Raw genomic sequence first — 18,893 nt, forward strand, 5'->3', positions numbered from 1 at the left:
CACTAAGTCAACATGGCCAATCGGATACGCTAAGAGCAGGCTCTTAATTAAGCCATCAAAACAAATTTTTATCTTGAGACAGTCATGTGGAATATCATATCATACGCTATCAAATCAGCTGTAAGAGAACGTGTTGGCCCCTTTGTTATATCCATTTAATTGTATCACCCAAAAAAAAAAAAAACACACACACACACACACACACAAACACACCGTTTGGGACTTTGTCCATAAAAATTATAAGATTCCAAGTATCAGAATCAGAAGTTTACTCGAAATTTGTCCAATCATACCCGATATTTTGGACAAGACTAGCCGTAATGAACAAGGTATTGCATGAATTCATCATTGTTCCTAACAAAGACTTTGTCGCAGTTGGAACTTGAAAGTGTAATATGAATGTAACAACATCCTTATTGATTTTACCATTTGACGGGCAATACCAACTAGTACAGTAAGTTTCACATGAAAACATTTAAATTCGTCGTTATATTCCTATAATGAATGCAATACAAATGCCAATAGAATACTGCGTACAAATTAGATGCTTCCCAAAGTTTGTCCAGTTGAAATGGTATGGTAATAGGAGTCGCACATCTGGCAACTGACCTGATCAAATGAATTCAATTTCCAACTAGGCATGAAATACAAAAGGAGAGACCCGAACAAGGAAACTAGCAAAACCAAAACCAAAACTTCTTTCTCTCTATTTCCTTTGTTTGCACTATTATCATAGAAGTGACAATCATTTTCTTCCATCATGGTGCGTACTTAAAGAGTTAGGCCTCCTTCAGTGTATTTTCTTTACATTCAATTACAAGTGCACTTACTCGCTGCTACATTATGATTAAGAGGATCCTGTCTTACACTGGCACTCGTCTGCCTCGGTAGCGATCAAACAACTGGAAGTTGACAGAAAATGAGAAACCTCAGTAAGAACAATACAAACATCATGCACGAAAATCCAAAGGTCTCAACTTGATGTCATATTGTGGAAAAACTTCCACATTCACATATCATTCAACAATCTATACACACTTAAAAGTTCTGACAATTATTAACATCATAGTTTTCTTCTGGTTTCTGCAATCAAGACAAAAATGGTATAACACTAGCAAAAAAAAGGATCGTCATGAGGAAAGCATATTTTAGCTTCCTGTAGCGTGAGGAAGTGGCAAGCTTAGTAAAACAGGAAAGCATATTTAGCTTCCTGTGTCGTGAGGAACTTCAGCTTGGCAGCAGAAGTTTCCAAAGATGAATCCTACATAAATATTATCTGACCCCATATGGTTCACTGACTCGAACATTGTGAAGAGCGAGCACACTGGACAACAACTAATTACGCTGACAAAACTAATCGCTTTGGTGCTAACAAAAGACCAACGACAAGAAGTCATGACAAATGACCAACCACAAAGTTTTCTTAATTGAATTCTTATCACAGAAGTAATGGCAAACTTGAGATCTCCAGCTCCAATATTGTGAAACTAGAGGGTTAACTTGTTTTTCAAATTTGAGGTCTAAGTCATTACTTTGAATGGAAATTAAGATACTTACTTTAATCTATGGCAACTATATATTTCTATGTGAGTTTTATGATAAGGCCATGATTGTCAAAGTAACACCCATACACGATAACAGTATAACATCAACAATACAGTGTCATAACAAAATACTTCTATGCAGGCTTAAAAATGATAAGACACTTCACCACATAAACATACCGATCTAACAAATGGTTGTTGAAGCAACCAACCAAGAATGGGAATCTTTTGCAAGAAGACAGCTAATGTAGGCCAGAAACCACTGCAAAGTGTAATCAATCATCAATCATTAGCTTTAAGCATGCAAACAAACTCATTACAGCATAAAGTTTCTTTCAAATTCCAGCAAACCTGAAGAGTACTATGAACCCATAAGCCTCCAAAATCATGCCCAGAATAGGCCACCCGAATATGAGAATAAAGAATCCAGTACCAAATGAAATTGTTCCCTGCAAAATCAGCAAAACAAAATTCATAGGAAAGGATAAAAAAATTCCATGAAGCGGGCAAGAAACACTAAGGGAAGATAGGCAATTACAACAGATAAGTACCTTGAAATTACTCCGTTTCATGAAGAATTGCAAAGTTGATTTTAGTCCAATGGTTAAGGACACACCAGAAATAAAGAGGATCTAATTTGAGTTACAAAAAATAACAAAGCATTAGAAAAGGCATCACTAAACAAAAGAAAAGAGATCAACATAAACGAGAAACTTGTAATATCAGGAAACTCACATTTCCCATGGCAAGTAGTCCCTTGTCAAAGAAGAAAACAATCCCAAGGAACGAAAAAAATACACCAAAGCCAGTTAACCCTAATCCAATCTCTGTTTCATGTGCCAATTTCATACATCAAATGGCATAAATGTTAGAATTGTAAAAATTCTACATGTGAAACTGATGTAATACCAGCTAAACAAAGTAGAAAAATAACTAATGTACAGATAATATCATATACTTCAACCAGCAAAGAAGAAAGAACAAAAACATTGGTCCTAGTGTATGCTTCAAAAATAATTCGAAGTTATCCTTCAATCATTCTAAAGCGAATAAATCTGAACAGTTTTCTGCCTCCAAGAACTTGTAGAAAATCAATATGAAGCCCTGAAATACCTATATATACACAATGAGCATTTAGTTCATGGGCATATTTGCAGATAGATCCTCATATGCTTCAGTAACTTCTAAATGATGAATGTCAATCATATTATGTAAACATTACTAAAACCATTCTAGCATAATTGCATTCGGATGGGCCAAAGCTGACTAGAAGTCGTTTATATTGGAATTCATCTCTGTATCTATTTCTGGAATTGCTGTCTTGAAACCCACCACATTCGTCATTATTGGCTACAGAAGTAAACAGTTATCATCAAGTTGTTGAAATAACTGAGATGTCTGCTGTAGTCAATTTATTCATATAAGAGTTAGTTCAGAAATTATCTCCTCTTCTTTTCCTCTTATTTCCCACTGCTTTTATTTAAGCTGAGGTCTAAGGGGCTGTAAACTGTACCCTTGCTCGATGCACATGGCATACACCAAGCCTTGTAACTATAATAATGTTGAAAATAGACGATGGTTGACAGCATTAGGTAAAAGCATTTTTTGAACTAAAGCATCAATGACAAAAAAATAAAATATTTGTATAATTGGGACTCATGCATGGTCATTTCCAATCCTCATGTTAACCCAGCAAGAAATCTAAGAAATATGAATGTAGAGAAAAAACATAAGCAAAGGCCAATTGAATATAATCACATACAAGCTTGTGAAGATTGAGGTACTAAATTAACTTGAAAGATCACTAGATCAGATTGAGATCAAAATACCCAATCTTCTAAACTATAACACTTAATGTGCACGTCCAAAAGTGCATGTAACGAATAAGTGTAATGCAATCAAACATACATTTACTAACATATCAAAATGCACTAGAAATTACAAAGAGATAAGCCTTGAAAGAAATCCCACATCTAAAAGTGATAAGATAAAAAAAAGGCTTATAAGTTGTAAGCTTGTGGCACCCCTAAAACCCATTTTGGATGGTAAACAAATGGTGATGACAGACCAGACTTCACTTCCTTACTTCATGCCCATACTAACATAGTATCAAAAATAAAAATCAAAAGCTAACCCCTGCTAGATCCAGGGCCCCATAATAAACAATAAATTGTTGGACTTTAGACCACTGAGGTTCAAGAGTACAAGACCAAGCAGTGAGGATAAATAAAGGCTCTGACCTGAAGCCTATAAAACTCAGAGAACATATGCCCAGGTAATTAGAATTGGCAGGAACATTTGGAAGCTAGACCCACTAAGAAATTATGGGCTAGTTAATGAAAGTTCCAATTCCAATGAAAGGATTGAACAATGAAGAACCAGACCAAAGTGTTGAGGCAAATGATATCTGAACATGACCAAAAAAAGAGTGAGCCACCCAATTAAGAAGGGGAATGTTGGATATAAACCTTGAAGGAAGTCCCACATCTAAAAGTGACAAGAAAATGAAGGGCCTATGAGCTTGTGACAGCACTAACCGAGTAGCTTAAGCTATAAGCCATGTTGGATGTTGAATTGATTGGGGCAACAGATCATGCTTCACTTGTTCAGGCCCATACAAAAAATTAAATAAACAAAACCAAAAGAAAGATAAGAGTCAAATCCCACTTCACATAATTTTAAAAACTTTGCCTTCTTTGAGAAAAACACATTTGATGCTATGACATCTCACCATCAGTCTTCAACAAATAAAGTCAAAACTAAAAAATCAAACTAATTAGGAAAAAGGAGACTTTATATAGCTGATTTTATGATTTTCTTTCCATTTCATTTGACCCAAGAGGATATAAACCTTAAAATCAGGGAAAACAAAAGCCTGAAGTCCAAAATGTCACAGGATCAATTAGATCCTAGAATCTTAATACTAAATCAATATGCTTCTGAATGCAAGAATATTAAGATTTCTGTAGGATAGCTATTTACAGTTATTTGGGAATACAAACATCATAAAAACAAAAGATTTATGATACAAAAATAATAAAAGCATATGCCATTTAGATGGTTATTGACTGTTGAGGCTAGTTAGGTCATTTAGTTGTCTTTTGATTAATGATTTTACTCAGCATTCCTATAAGTATTAGGAAGCCCATTGACATAATGGAAGTCTATTGCTCAGAATCTGTCTCTCTAGTCTCTCTCTCTCTCTCTGGTTCTCTCTATCTCTTCTGTTCTTCCTCATTCTTTCCCAATTCTATTCTACTTCTCTATCTCTCTTCTACTTTCTTTCCTATTTTCTATATCAGCTGTTATAGAATTTAGATTGGAAAAAGAGAGAGGGGAAATAGAGAAATGAAAGAGAGAGATAAAGAGAGCAAATCCCAATATGTAATTCTCATTGGAAATCAAAGTTTGAAATTAGGTACTCTATTGCCTCTTATTTATAGGCATTATTATCATATGAATATATATCCTAATCTATCCAAAACCTACTAATATAATAACAATATATTTAAATATCAAATCCGATCTAAATTCTCTTTAAATCATAGATCATATCTAAATCTATTTAAGCCCTAATTAAATATTAATTATTTTCTTATTTATTACAATTACATAACAATCTAGGTCAGGATTTAGATAACTTTTCCCATGTAAATCAAAGTTCCATTACACTTCCCCAAGGTAATGTGTAAATGCTAAACCATTGGCTATTGCAAGCTCTATGACCACAAGTCCCGAGACAGCACAGATATCAAATTCACTTAACATTGACACCCAAAAAAAAAAAACAATGAAATTCCACTTACTCTTTCGATCATTCATCTCAAAGGTAACCATTTTGTCAATGATTCAGATGTTCAAATGCTTCTCCTTCACAAACACATAACAAAAGAATAAAATTCAGTTAAAGTATGAACATGAGTTAATAACTTGATATTCAACTCGGACAGCTAATCAAATGTCATAGAGCATTATGACCAGCAGATACAATCTCAATCCAGAAATAATCATGGAAAAACCAACAATTACAATGATAAAGAGAAAAATGTAAATATTCTGAATGAACAAATGAAGTCAATTTTTCAGTTCATCCTTCCATATAACACCAAATAATTTTCAAATCCATAAATAGATTTCAACAGGTTATGGTTCATGCTTGCAAAGCAAAAGTACATCCAACAATATCAAGAAACTTAATAAGAAAAGCCAAAGTCACTCCATGCACACATATTGCTGGAATACAACAGCCAAGTCCCACAAAATTTAACCTATTAAAGTAACAAATGACCACCTATTTCAAAATGCAATAAGCCCATAGTCAACCAGCCACATCGAACATGACAGACAAATGATGCATAGACAATTCTCTTGAGTTAGTGCATTCTATAGGAATAGTTTCAGGTTTCCGTACACTTTGGAATGGCATTAATAACTTGTAGTTAGTATATTTTCTAATTATAATTTTGAGGCCTAGAATGAACATAAACACGTCAAGACTGAAAATGCCCAAATTTAAAGCAAATACTCATATGCAAATTAACAAGTGGCCATCCTAAAAATTGATAGCTAAGCCCCTTTATCCTCCCCCCGGGGTGGTTCTTCAAGAAAATGGGCAATCCTATAAATTCGGAATTGATTCCTAAAAATTGATGGAAATTAATGTAGTACAAAACAATAGATCTACCAAACTGATTCAAACTACTGCACATCACATATAACGTTCTCAAAGAGTTTTCTATCCCTTTTTCCTCAACAAAACAAACAAACCTCATAAAATGAAATGACAAAAATCCAGTTGAACAATATAAACGATGGGAGAAAGTTCCCTAATCAAAATTACCAACGCCTGAAACGACTATTGAACAGTTAAACCAAGGTGAAGGTAACTAAACCGTTTGGATCTTAAATCTTATCTGCACCAGAAGAAATATGATCACGATTAAGATTCACATGGAGAAAGAAACTAAGAAAGCAGTAGAGCGAGAGCTCACCTGTTGCCGTATAGTCACCGAACTGTAGCGCAGATCGTCGTCGGAGCAGGTGGTCCTGGTCAGTATGAGAAAGCAGGGGTTCGGGATTCGCAACGGCAATAGCTGTGTGCGTGCGAGAGAGAGAGAGGCGCGTGACAAGCTTTAAGTTTTACCGGTTGCTTGCGGAGGTTTTTCCTTTTATTCGGATATTTTTAATTTTGTTGGTCAAAAAGATATTTTTAATTTTTAATAACAAATAAAAATGAGATTATGATGCTGTTTGGCCAATAGAACGAGACAGCATGTATAACTTCTCATCCTTTTTTTTTTTTTTTCTGTTTTGGGCCATCAATACCTTGTCATCTTGCTTTCAATCAGTAACTTCTCATCTTTCCAAGAATTATATGAAGTTGGCTTCTCTTCTTTAAGAAAAATCTCCTCTGCCTAAGACTTAGACCATTTAAATTTAATTCAAACAGTTTAAATTTAATATTTTTTTAACCAATGGATGCTTGATAGAGTTGGAAAGAACTACTATTAGTATTTCTCAAGGCGAGGTTCGAATTTTGAGGAGTGACTAACACGATAATTAACGCAACCTCAAAGAGGTTGTCCCATCAGTAATGAACCCAGGATACCAGATGGTTTATACCGAAAAAAAAATTTAATATTTTTATTTTATATTTTTTATTTATATTTTTAAAATAAAAGTTGTATAAAAATTTTTAATTTTAATAAATATACTTATCAATTTAAAATTTAAATTTAATATAGATGATTTAAATTTAATATAAAAAATTTAAATTAACTTTTCAAATATATTTTGAATAGTGTAAATATATTTTGAACAGAACATTAAACTTATTAAAAATTTTAATATTAATTTTAGACCATATATATTAAATATGGACTATCAGATTAATAAGTATATTTATTAAATTTTTTTATAATTTTTATTTATTTTTTATTTTAAAAATATAAAAAATAAAAATATTAAATCTAGACCAATTTGGATGATTCAGATTAACCTCTGCTTCAAAGAAGAGGCAGAGGAGGTTTCTCTCAAAGGAGAGAATCCAAGTCCAAATTATACACGACAAACAGAAAATTTGTAGAGAAAAAATGACAATAAAGCATCATTGAGTTATATAAATAATAATTTAATTTTTAAAATATTATAATTTTATTAAAATGTTTAAAGAGTTATATATCAATAAATTTTAAAGTCAAAAAATCATTTTATCTTTGATAAAAATAATAAGCAATCACAACTTTTACTTAAGAAATAATAACTTTTATTACATAAATCACAATAGTTGAATAAAAAATTATAACTTATCAAATGTAATTTTTGTTATTGAAAACAAATCTGAATCAAAACTTTTACTTAACGAATAATAAATTTTTTTATGTGAATCACAATAGTTTAAATAAGAAATCACAACTTGTTAAATGTAATTTTTATTATTTAAAAACAAGTTTTCAAAACAACAAGCCTAAATCACAATATTTTTTTAAGGAATAACAACTTTTATTTAAAAATTATAAAAATTAAATAAAAAATTAAAAATTATCAATAAGGATAAAATGATATTTTTATTTTAAAATTTATTAATACAAAATTTATTAAAATTTTAGTTAAATTATAACATTTTAAGAGATAAAATTATCATTTATATAATTCAGGAGATTTTATTTTTATTTTTCTATTTATATAAAATGGATTTATTTAGACTAAATTTTTCTTTTAATCTTCTAATTTTATATGAGATCTTATTTTAGTCTTTTAATTTTATAAAATATTTTTTGAATATTTAATTCCAAGATAGCTAGTTTTATCAATAAAAAATTTCTACAATAAACTTTTAAATATGACAAAGTATTATCAAATATTAATATATTAAATTTAATTTTTTAAAAATAATAATGATGACACAAAAATAATCTTTTGAAAGTACGGTGTTAAGATTAAAGGACTCAAAATATACTTTATAAAATTAAGAAAATAAACTAAAATCTCATATAAAAATTAAAGGATCAAGAATATGTTTTAACAAATTTATTTATTTATTTGTAAAACTCTCACGTATCCAACATCCAAAATTATTTATCTAAAGCCAAATATTATAGGAAGTAGAGTAATATTTTTAACACATTTTTTTGGCTATGCACATAATTTGAACTCATGATCTTATTTAATAAGATTTTTTTTAAGAAATTCTTCCATAGACATGATACATCACATCATTTATACTTTGTCTAATAAAAACATTTTCTATTGTACCACTTTAGAAAAATTCTTGTATAAACCTAATGTGCCACGTCATCCACGTTTCATTCAATAAAACATGTCATTCACATACCTTAAATATAAATTAATTTATCATTAATGATAATAGAAAGAGAAAATGCAAGAAATTAAATAATCATTCTATTCTAAAAATAAAGTCATTAAAAATAATGACACATAAAATTTTATTTAATTGAATTGGTGTAATTTCATTAGATAGAATATGAATGATGTAGTGTATTGAATCTATGCAAGAATTTCTTAGCTGTTCATTCAAACAAAATATTAGATTAATAAGTAAAATGGATCCTGAAGTATTATACAAAAAGCACCTTGAACCTTGAACTTTTAAAATGTGCAAAATAAATTCTAAACTTTTAAATTCATAGAAAATTAAATCTATCGTTAACTTTTTGTTAATGCCATTATTGTTCACCATAGGCCCCATTTAAATTCTAATGTGATAGTCCCTTGCTTATGTGTCACAGACTCTAAACTATTACATAAATAATGTCCTAGACCTTGAACTTTAAAATTTTGAGTAAATTAGCTCTATCATTTATGTATAAAACATTAACTATTATATAGACTAAATTGGTCTTAGCGTGGCTCGCGGTAGTGAATTCATCATTGGCCATAGTGAATGACCATAATTTTGTGAAATGATATTTTTTTTCTTTTTTTAATGTTTTTTAAATAATTAGTATCTCATACTTTCATGTACTCTACAACTCTAATTTAGCCTTATTTTGAATAATGTTTATTTATTTAATGGTAAAAACTTGGGATCCCAATAAAAAAGAAGTTTAAATATCAAAGGATTTTAATTAATCGGTTAATTTGAATATTAAATTTGTTGATAAAATTGTCGACTTTTGCATTCATCATCTGTAAAATTCTATGATGTTTAAATTTCTTTTCAAATAGAATTTCAAGTTTTTACCATTAAATAAATAAACATTATTCAAAATAAGATTAAATTAGAATTATAAAGTATATAAAAACATGAGATATCAATCGTTTGGAAAACATTACAAAAAAGGTAAAAAATGTCATTTCACAAAATTATGCGTCATTCACCACGACCAACGATGCGTTCAACGCAACGGAGCATGCTGAGGCTAATTTAATCTACATGATAGTCAATGTTTTATACATAAATGATGGGATACTTTGCTTAAAATTTTAAAGTTCAAGGCCTAAAATGCTACTCATGCAATAATAGTTTACGGTCTGTGGCTAATTAACAAATAACACATCAACAAGGAACTGCCACATCATCATTTGACAAAGGCCCACGATGAATAATACTGTGAACAGTAATGGCATCAATAAAAGGTTGAAGGTAAGGTTTAATTTGTTATGAATTTAAAAGGATCCATTTTGCACATTGTAAGAGTTCAAGATTCAGAGTTTATTTTGCATAATACTTCAACATTTTGTTCATTAACCCTAAAATATTTCGTGTTATTATTTGTAATGACTTTATTTTAAAAATAAAACGACTCTTTATTTTTTTATATTTTCTATGTCTATCATCATTAATCACAAACTCAATTTATATTTACATTTGCCTAATATAATATGTTTTTATCAAACAAAGTTAGGACGAAGTGGTACATCAGGTCCATGCAAAAAATTTTATTTTTTTACCTTAATTCTATCACATTCAACCCAATAAAAAAGAAAAAGTAATGGAAAATTAAAAAAGGGAAAAAATAAAGTTATTAAAATTCGATTAAGTGTGTGAGGTAAAGCAAAGATTCAAATGGATATCTTATTTAGCTATGTTTGTTAGGATACATGATGATATTCTAGATGCAAAAAATTGTTCTCTAATGAGAGAGTTTGCTTTGGCATAGAAATTCTAAGGAGGGTAGGGGCTGATTTGAATAATTTTAAATCTCCTATGACTCTTTCTAATCATTCTCGTAACATACATCATAATTGGTTTTGACTTGTTGAAAATGAAAATCATTTAGACAGTAATAATTCTTATAAAGATAGTCATACTAAATAGATCGTTGGTTTTAAAATCTGCTTGGGTATCTAGCGTTTTGTAATATCATTTAATTAACTCCAACAATTTAACTATAATACCATATATTATCATAATAATTAGAATTATTTCAACATTCCTACACTTGCACTAGTATTTTGATCCTATTAACACTAGTCAAACTTACGTACAACATTTTATAGCCCAAAATACATCCCAAAATTATAAACAACAATATAGTATAAGTGTAAACAAAACATCATCTAAATGGCAATATTCTATCTATTACACAAAAATAAATAAGATTAGGAGTATTACAATTAGAATATGGAAATTCCTAAATCTCTTAAGCTTTTTCCCTTTCCATGCTCAAACTAGAGCTTGTAAAATATTGAAAGAGAGGGGTGAGTATAACCATTAAGTAACCAAGGTACATCTATCACATGTAGTTTCATATTAATTGACACAACATTTAGATAAGAGTTGATTACTCAAAATTTTGTGGTCACACGTAACACAAGTCATAATTTCACAATTTTTCCTATTCTTATTTTCCACAAATCAAATCACAAGGCACATTGTTACAGTACAAACAACTATGTGACCCCACTAAAGATCCCTAAACTCACTCTTAAACCACGATTTCTCCCATTTTTGAATCCCTAGGGTGTCGTAAATGTTAAATTAGTATCCTCGACAAACAAGTAGAGATAGATAGGTTCAAATCCCTTGACAAACTGTGCAAAAATTCTTCAACAAATAGTGGGACAAGGCTGGCCTTCATGCATCGAAAGGATATAATACCATATGGATTTTTCTAATCCTCTTTATAGGCAAACTCCTACCAAGCGATCATACAATGTATAATACTCACTCATTTTCACAAATTCATAACTCAAATAACTCATTGAGTTATAGTAATACTAACCCCTGTGGGCATATTAATACTTTCATAAATACTTTTTCTTTCAAAACTCAAACACATGCTTTTTATAACACGCAATCATTATATCACTTATAATACACATTCTCTATAATATCCTAGATTTCAGACCTTGAAATTTTAGTGTTTACAAGGGTAATTTGGTCAAGATAAGTGATTTATGAATTAATAATGTTTTTGGAATACTAATAAGGTTTTTGGACCTTTGAATAGCTCTGGAAATAAGCTATGAGTTAACCGAGCTCAAGTGAGAGGCCATTTTGGCATGTGGCACTTATTGTGCCATGTATCACGGTGCAAGCATCTTGTGCCACTACGCATGGCCAAATTTTGGCATAAACCAAACGAGAAATGCGTCTGAAATCAGACAAGAGAAAGAAAGAAAATAAAAGGAGTGACGAAGGACATGCTCGTGGCTTTTAAGGCTTGACATTAGGAGCTATTTAGAGCAAGATTCATCTTTAGATAAGCTTCCTATATCACTCTCTCGTCCTTTATACAAATTTCTAAAGGTTTAGGGTAATATGGGGCTTAAATTCCATTTTTCTTTGGTTAAAACTGAACCCATTGCCTTAGTTAAGATCTGGGGCGTTAAATCAAGTCTTTAAACCTAGGTTTATGGAAAGCAATATGAGTAGAAAGTTAAGGTTATTAAAGTGTTTAGGTGCCAAAAGGGATTAATGAAGTGTGTTGGGAGAGTTGATATTATTAAAGTAAGGTTTTGGATATAGTAGGTACCCAAAAATATGTTAAAAAGGGTTTATTAATGTGTGGATTGATAATTAAATGTTTAATCATGTAGATTAAATATTGATCATGTATTTTTATGCTAGTAGACACGTGAGGGGCCATTGTTTGACCACGATGATAAAAGGATTGAGATAATCGGATTGTCTAAACTCTCTATTTGCATGTTTAACTGGTTATGTGGTAGTTATTAAAGTTGAATTATATTAGTATAGTATTACTATGAAATGAATATGAATTTAGAAGCTTTTTGTGAAGTGGAATGAAATATTATGTTTTAAACATATTGGTTTTAAAGACTAAAACTTATATTCAAGCATAAGTATTTGAAATTTTATGATTTTTGTGGAAATGATCCTCTTAATGAAAATTATATGTTATAGTTATGTGTGAATTCATTAAGCATATGTTTGGCATGATTATTATAAGTGGGTAGGAGTTCACCTTAGTGTGGTGTTGGAAACATTGTTTAGAAATCCATATAGTACATTGGCACCATGAAGGTCCCAGTGCACAGTTCTATATTTGTTTAGAAGTCCTAGTACTGTGTGAGATAAATTAGGCATCAATACCCCTAGTATTCATGGACAGGGGAAATCTGTGATCTATAGTGGGTGAAGGTGCTCTTGGCTAGGGTTGCCTCCCACGATTGGTGAGCTTGAGCCAATCTAATTACATGAATTTGATTTTATTGAGTTGTCAACCTATAGATTTAGTCAAAAGATATAAGAAGGATATAAGATGATGTGTTGATCATACATATCATTCTATAGCTATATGTATGAGTATGTAACTTGCTCTATGTGTTTTTATACACCACTTCACATACTTACTATCTGTTCTTACACATAAGTAGTTTAATTAGACTTTTGGTTATTGAATCCTTGATTCACTGCATGGTTACATATTTTAACTAAAGGCTCCAATAAGGGTAAAGGGAAAGAATGTGCTACTGAGCATTGAAGAGAATTGTGTTTGTATAGTCCTTTCTCTTTCTTTTGGTTTTATAATGAATTATATATGTTTATGCCAACTTAGGATCACTGTGTGGTTACATATTTCAATAAGGGTAAAGGGAAGGAATGTGCTACTAAGCATTGAAGAGAATTGTGTTTGTATAGTCCTTTCTCTTTCTTTTGATTTTATAATGAATTATAAATGTTTATGCCAACTTAGGATTGTTGAAAATTATGCCCTAAGGCCAATCATTGTACTATGTACATTGTTATTTAATGAATTTCTCTTTTATTATCATATCAATTGCATATTCACTATGATAACTATATCCTTGGATAAACTATTGTGATTATCTTAAATGTCTTTAGTCAGTCATCTATGAGGGATCATAGGTGAAACATGACTAGTATGATTTTAATTGATTATAGAGATATAAATCAAGTCATAGGCACTTGAAAGAATACAAGGTGTTGGACCAACCCGCTATAGGAAAATTGTATAGTACAAGTCATAAACTTATCTCATATGTAACCATATCACTAAGCCCTTTAAATTAAGATTATCATAAATTCTTACATGATGACCACTGAACTTTGAACTAGTCAAAAGTCACCTTTGATCGGATGATCATAAAGGCTATGATTGAGTTAGTGATATTCATGCAAAGGAATACGAGTGGTCAAGATGAAATTTATCCCTTATGTTAATTGAGAGATATTACTAAGGCCCTCGATGAGTAAAACTGAGAAAATGTATGGCCATACTACAATGGAAAGAGTTTTTCTATTGTTATATCAGTACACTCAAAGATCGAGAAAGTAATGGTTAGGTAAAGGAGAATGACAGTTTCATGTCTCACACTTAATCAAAATATTGCGTGATAAAAGGGATTTGATATAGTTATATGATAATTTGCATTGAATCATTTATCCCTATATGAATTGGGTAGTTGCAATGTCTTACTAGAGGTCACTTGTGACTTATGGGTTAATATCATAGTTAGCCTATTGCTGACTTCATATGGGCTTACAGGGCACACAAGAATAGCCTAACTTGAGCTATAATATTTAAGTTTATTGAATCTAAAATATGTCTAGATTTAATGAATATAATATAGGGTGAACGAATTACATATATATATATTTGAATAATTATTTGATAAATATATATCTACTTATATGAAATATAAAATTCAAAATATAATTATATATATATATATATATATTTTGCAATATATATGTATATTCATATGTGTGTGTGTCTATATATGATATATATATATATATATATATGCATATGATATATAAAATTCAAAATAATATATATATATATATATATTATATGTGTCTATTTTTGTGTAGACATATGTATATAAAATATAATATGTATATTTGATATATTATATTATATTATGTTATGTTATGTTATGTTATGTTATGTTAGTTTTAAATTTAATAACTAACATGATATGAGAGAATATCATATTAATTCTATAGTTTAAATTTATAAGATAAATTTAAATTAGATATAATATTATAAATTTTATTTATAAGATAAATTTAATCTAATATTTTGTTGGCTCATTAAAGGAAAGCAAAACTCTAATCTATAAATAAGGTAGAAAAAGGGACATGCTCTAAGAGTTTTTAGATAGTTTGAAAAGTTTTGATAGCCAAAAATTTTGAGAATTATGAAACACCCTAAAAAAAATAAACTGACATTTAAAGATGAACGAATGTTGGGAGCATTAGTATACTATTCAAGTTAGAACTGTTTGTGTAGATACCAATAGAGGAAGTAGATTTATGTTGTTAGCTTCTAAGATCTAGACTTTTAAAGAGAATGCACATGAAGCACAAAATAAAAGGTAACTCTTCTTTCTACCTTAACTTAAATGAGTTCGTTTAGTTCACATCAGAATAAGGATTTTAATAAGTTTAATATTTAGCTATGCCTCCCTATCCAACAAGGATCATATAGCCATTTTTGCTGTCACTTACATGAATTTTGTTGTAGACTGTAGATATCTCAGCCTGGAATATTATAATTGTGATACAATGGTTGAGAGAGTTCAAGATACTAGTGCAAGTATTATTTTATGTTGATTTGTGTATAAATGGCTATATGAATGATTATTGAAATGTGATTACCCTTTTTTGGATTTAGTCTAAATTGGGGTTTGGATAGCCAAATTTTGTATGAAATGATGTTGTTGTTATTTAAATATGCAAACAAGTTGTTTGTGATCTATTTGAGTTTATCTAAGTAATTCCACGATTATTGGTACTTGGTATGTGAATTTGGACACTTTGGTTGTTGTTTTGAAAAGAAAATGTACCATTTTATGTATAGGTGTTCAACTTTCAATTGGTTTAGTGGTTGGGTGTGAGACTAGTGCCAATAGCTATATGGCTCTAAGAGCTATGTGTGAAAGTTTAAATTGCTCGAATCGAACATCAAATGGCAAAATGGCATGCTCCAAAAGTTTGTCCCATGGTACTGTCATGACAAAACCATGTGCCACGATGCTGTCATTACAATTATAGCCAATTTAGATTTGATAAAGCTCATATGATTATTGGCACACTCTACATTCACAGATTCAATCATTCACATCAACCATTTCATTTTCAAAGGTATAAATCAATTAACAGACAACTACACAAAAGAAAATCTCTCCAGTTACCTCAAGTCTTTGAGAGGTTAAAAGTTTACCCTTTAATAAGCTTGCTTCCAAACTTGCTCTTCAAACCCAATATGGTGCACGGGGTGATTAATATATAATTAATCAAATACACAATTATCAATATCATTATTCACATACTTAGCTTCTTTTCTTAAATCTTTAAAATATCCAAAGCCCTTAGTTCTCACATTTAGGCTTACCTTTGGGTATATTAACTCTCTTTAGCTCCTATTAGCTTTATTAAATGTTTAACTCACCATTAATAGCTTCAAACCACTTCTACAACCCCTCTTTATTACTCATTTTCAAACATAAATGTCTATCCACCACTATTAATGCATAAAACTCTCCATTAATGGTTTCAACAACTCAAGTAACTGCTGTTAACTTTATTTAAGTCAATGGGTGTTTGGGCCCATAGCCTTTATGGATCGAAAATCATCTTTCTTTAATAAACCCTAACCATAAGCTTAAGAAAATGAGTTGGGAAGGAAGAAGGAAAGGGTTAAGGAACTTCCTCTTAGGGCTTAATGGCTTAAAAATGTAACATCCTGAATTTTGATTTCTATATCAATATTGATTACAGAATGAATTAGTGTTTTAATATGGGATTAGGATTCTAGACAGTGAAGTATTATGTTGACTCATTGGGATGTTATATGAACAAATATGAGCGAAAGAGTGGATTCCCGAAGCAAAGTATGTGAATGCAGTGAGGATTTCCCTCGCTGTGCCACGCGCCGTGGTAGAATATGGATGTGTCACAGCGCATGGTGCAGAATTCTAACTAATAAGTTCGTGTGACAAGTTGTGAAATAGGAGCAAAAAGGAGAAAAGGAAGGTTTGGCTTGGAGAAAAGAAGGGACCTTTGCTAGGGTAAGCAAGTTCGATAAAAAGAATGACATTTCTAATCTGTTACTTATTGAGTAAGTCTCATACTATCTTAACCTTTGATTCTATCATTTTTTCTCTTAGTTTTAACTAGTGAGAAATTGAATTCAGAAGTTTTAAGAAAATTATTTCTTACCCTATACTAAACTAATATTTTGTGATTAATTTGAGTCAAAATTGATAAAACTTTAAAGCTACAGGCACAATTTGACCTAATTTTGAGAAAGAGTAATGAGAGAGAATTTGATTGTGAGGAAGTTAATGCATGTTGTGAATGAAAATTAGCTATAATGTGCGTAAGTGAATGCGAATAAAGGAAACAAAAGTGATTAGGTACTTGATTGCTATAATTGGCGCTTTTTGACAATGGTGAAATTGACTTTAGGTGCCCAATTATGTAGATTATTGTATATGATGTGTTAAAATTGTGGAAAGGAGTAAAGTAAGGTTTTGAGTACATAGGCAACCCTTTTTATTGGGCAGAAAGATTGAGGTAATTATATAGTTTGTCAAGTTTATTAGCTATTATAATTGTGTAGAGGTGAATATTGAATATGAATGTTTTAAAGTTATGATTTTGATGAGTTTGCCTTTACTACATGATTTTGCATCATAAATGATTTTGGCATGCAATATGATTTGGAATGTTTACAGAACTTTTATTAGATTTCAAATTTTATAATGAATTTATTTATATATGAATATATAATGGAAATTATGAAAGTATTGATTTATATGTTATGAAATGTGGAAAAGTATGATCATAGGGGGTGGGAGTTCACCCAGGATATGTGAAGACATGTGTGTGTGGGGATGTGAATGAAAAATTCATACGGTCGGGTTGTTACCATAGGACATTCGATGCAGCATTATACGGGCTAGCACCATAGGTAATATGATATAGCATATATTAGGATTGTTACCATGGGACATTTAGGTAGTTTGACAATTCCCTAGTGCCTGTTAGGGTGCAGTTAGGAGTCAACGACGCCTTTATCACAAGTGTGTAAAAAGAGCAAAACCATAATCCATAGGTGAGATAGATTACCTTTGGTTGGGTGTTTCTACCATCAAAAGTGAGCTCGAGTTAATATGTGATTAATCCAGTAGAGCCTATGGTTTCGTGTCAAGGAGCATTGGAGGTTCGGTGGCTAGATGATCATGCTATTGTGGAAAACTATGTGGAAATGTTTGAAAAGAGGAAATTCTTACATATTTTATTATATAATTGCTATTACACTAGTTTTGTTACTTTGGCATGGTTATCTATGGTAATAGACATTAAATGAACTATATTGGTTACTAAGATTTTATCTCACCCGTGGCTATTTATATTTTTCAGGTTCTGATGATAGTAGTACAAAAGGAAAGGAATTGGATCGAGAATAGAGATTTCTCAATAGAGCCTTGTAAAAAGTGGTGTAATGAATTTGTGTATAAGTAGTTATAAATGTGTATATAAGTTGCCATAGGATTTAATGCATGTGCATAAATTTGTGATTGTAGTAAGTTTTGGTCATTTTGATTCCTTAACCCTATATATATATATATATATGATGAAAACAAAAGTGTGCGATAGTGGATGGATGGTATTGGGTGTGGAAATAATGAATGTGGGATGTGTATGTGGAATTGGCCATATGTGTGAGAATGAATATGAAGAAATGAAACTTTGCTCGAATATGTGATATAAGAGGTTTACAGGTCAATTGTGTGTATGTGTATGATATTGTATATGTGATTGGTCAATTAGGTGTATGTTATTCATTTAGATGTAGGCAATGCCTTAAAAGCGAATGATGACATACAATTTCAATTAATGATGCTCAAGTGGCAAAATTTGATATAAAACAATTAAAATGTACT

The 18,893-nt window shown here is 30.6% G+C and overlaps 1 protein-coding gene across 1 annotated transcript; it reads right to left on the minus strand.

The window, feature by feature from the left end:
* Positions 1-459: 459 nt before the first annotated feature.
* Positions 460-6,678, minus strand: LOC129303125 (vesicle transport protein GOT1-like). Its single transcript, XM_054942200.1, has 7 exons — positions 6,536-6,678; positions 5,351-5,414; positions 2,280-2,371; positions 2,096-2,176; positions 1,896-1,993; positions 1,725-1,806; positions 460-902 (listed from the first exon to the last, which is right to left on the minus strand). Exons 2-7 carry the CDS (start codon positions 5,379-5,381, stop codon positions 864-866), a joined length of 423 nt encoding a protein of 140 aa, XP_054798175.1. The 5' UTR covers positions 5,382-5,414; positions 6,536-6,678; the 3' UTR covers positions 460-863.
* Between the last annotated feature and the right edge of the window lie 12,215 nt (positions 6,679-18,893).

Source organism: Prosopis cineraria, unplaced genomic scaffold (assembly GCF_029017545.1).
Source record: "Prosopis cineraria cultivar Desert tree isolate PC_DT_omini unplaced genomic scaffold, ASM2901754v1 PC2, whole genome shotgun sequence".
NCBI classification, from domain to species: domain Eukaryota; kingdom Viridiplantae; phylum Streptophyta; class Magnoliopsida; order Fabales; family Fabaceae; genus Prosopis; species Prosopis cineraria.

What these genes read in the sequence shown, in the direction of transcription:
- LOC129303125 (XM_054942200.1), bottom strand. Translation starts at nt 5,381, where the DNA reads ATGGTTACCTTTGAGATGAATGATCGAAAGA. An exon ending in TGAGATGAATGATCGAAAGA is followed by an intron (nt 2,372 to 5,350) that starts GTAAGTGGAATT and finishes CACATGAAACAG; the next exon opens with AGATTGGATTAGGGTTAACT. An exon ending in TGAAACGGAGTAATTTCAAG is followed by an intron (nt 1,994 to 2,095) that starts GTACTTATCTGT and finishes CTGATTTTGCAG; the next exon opens with GGAACAATTTCATTTGGTAC.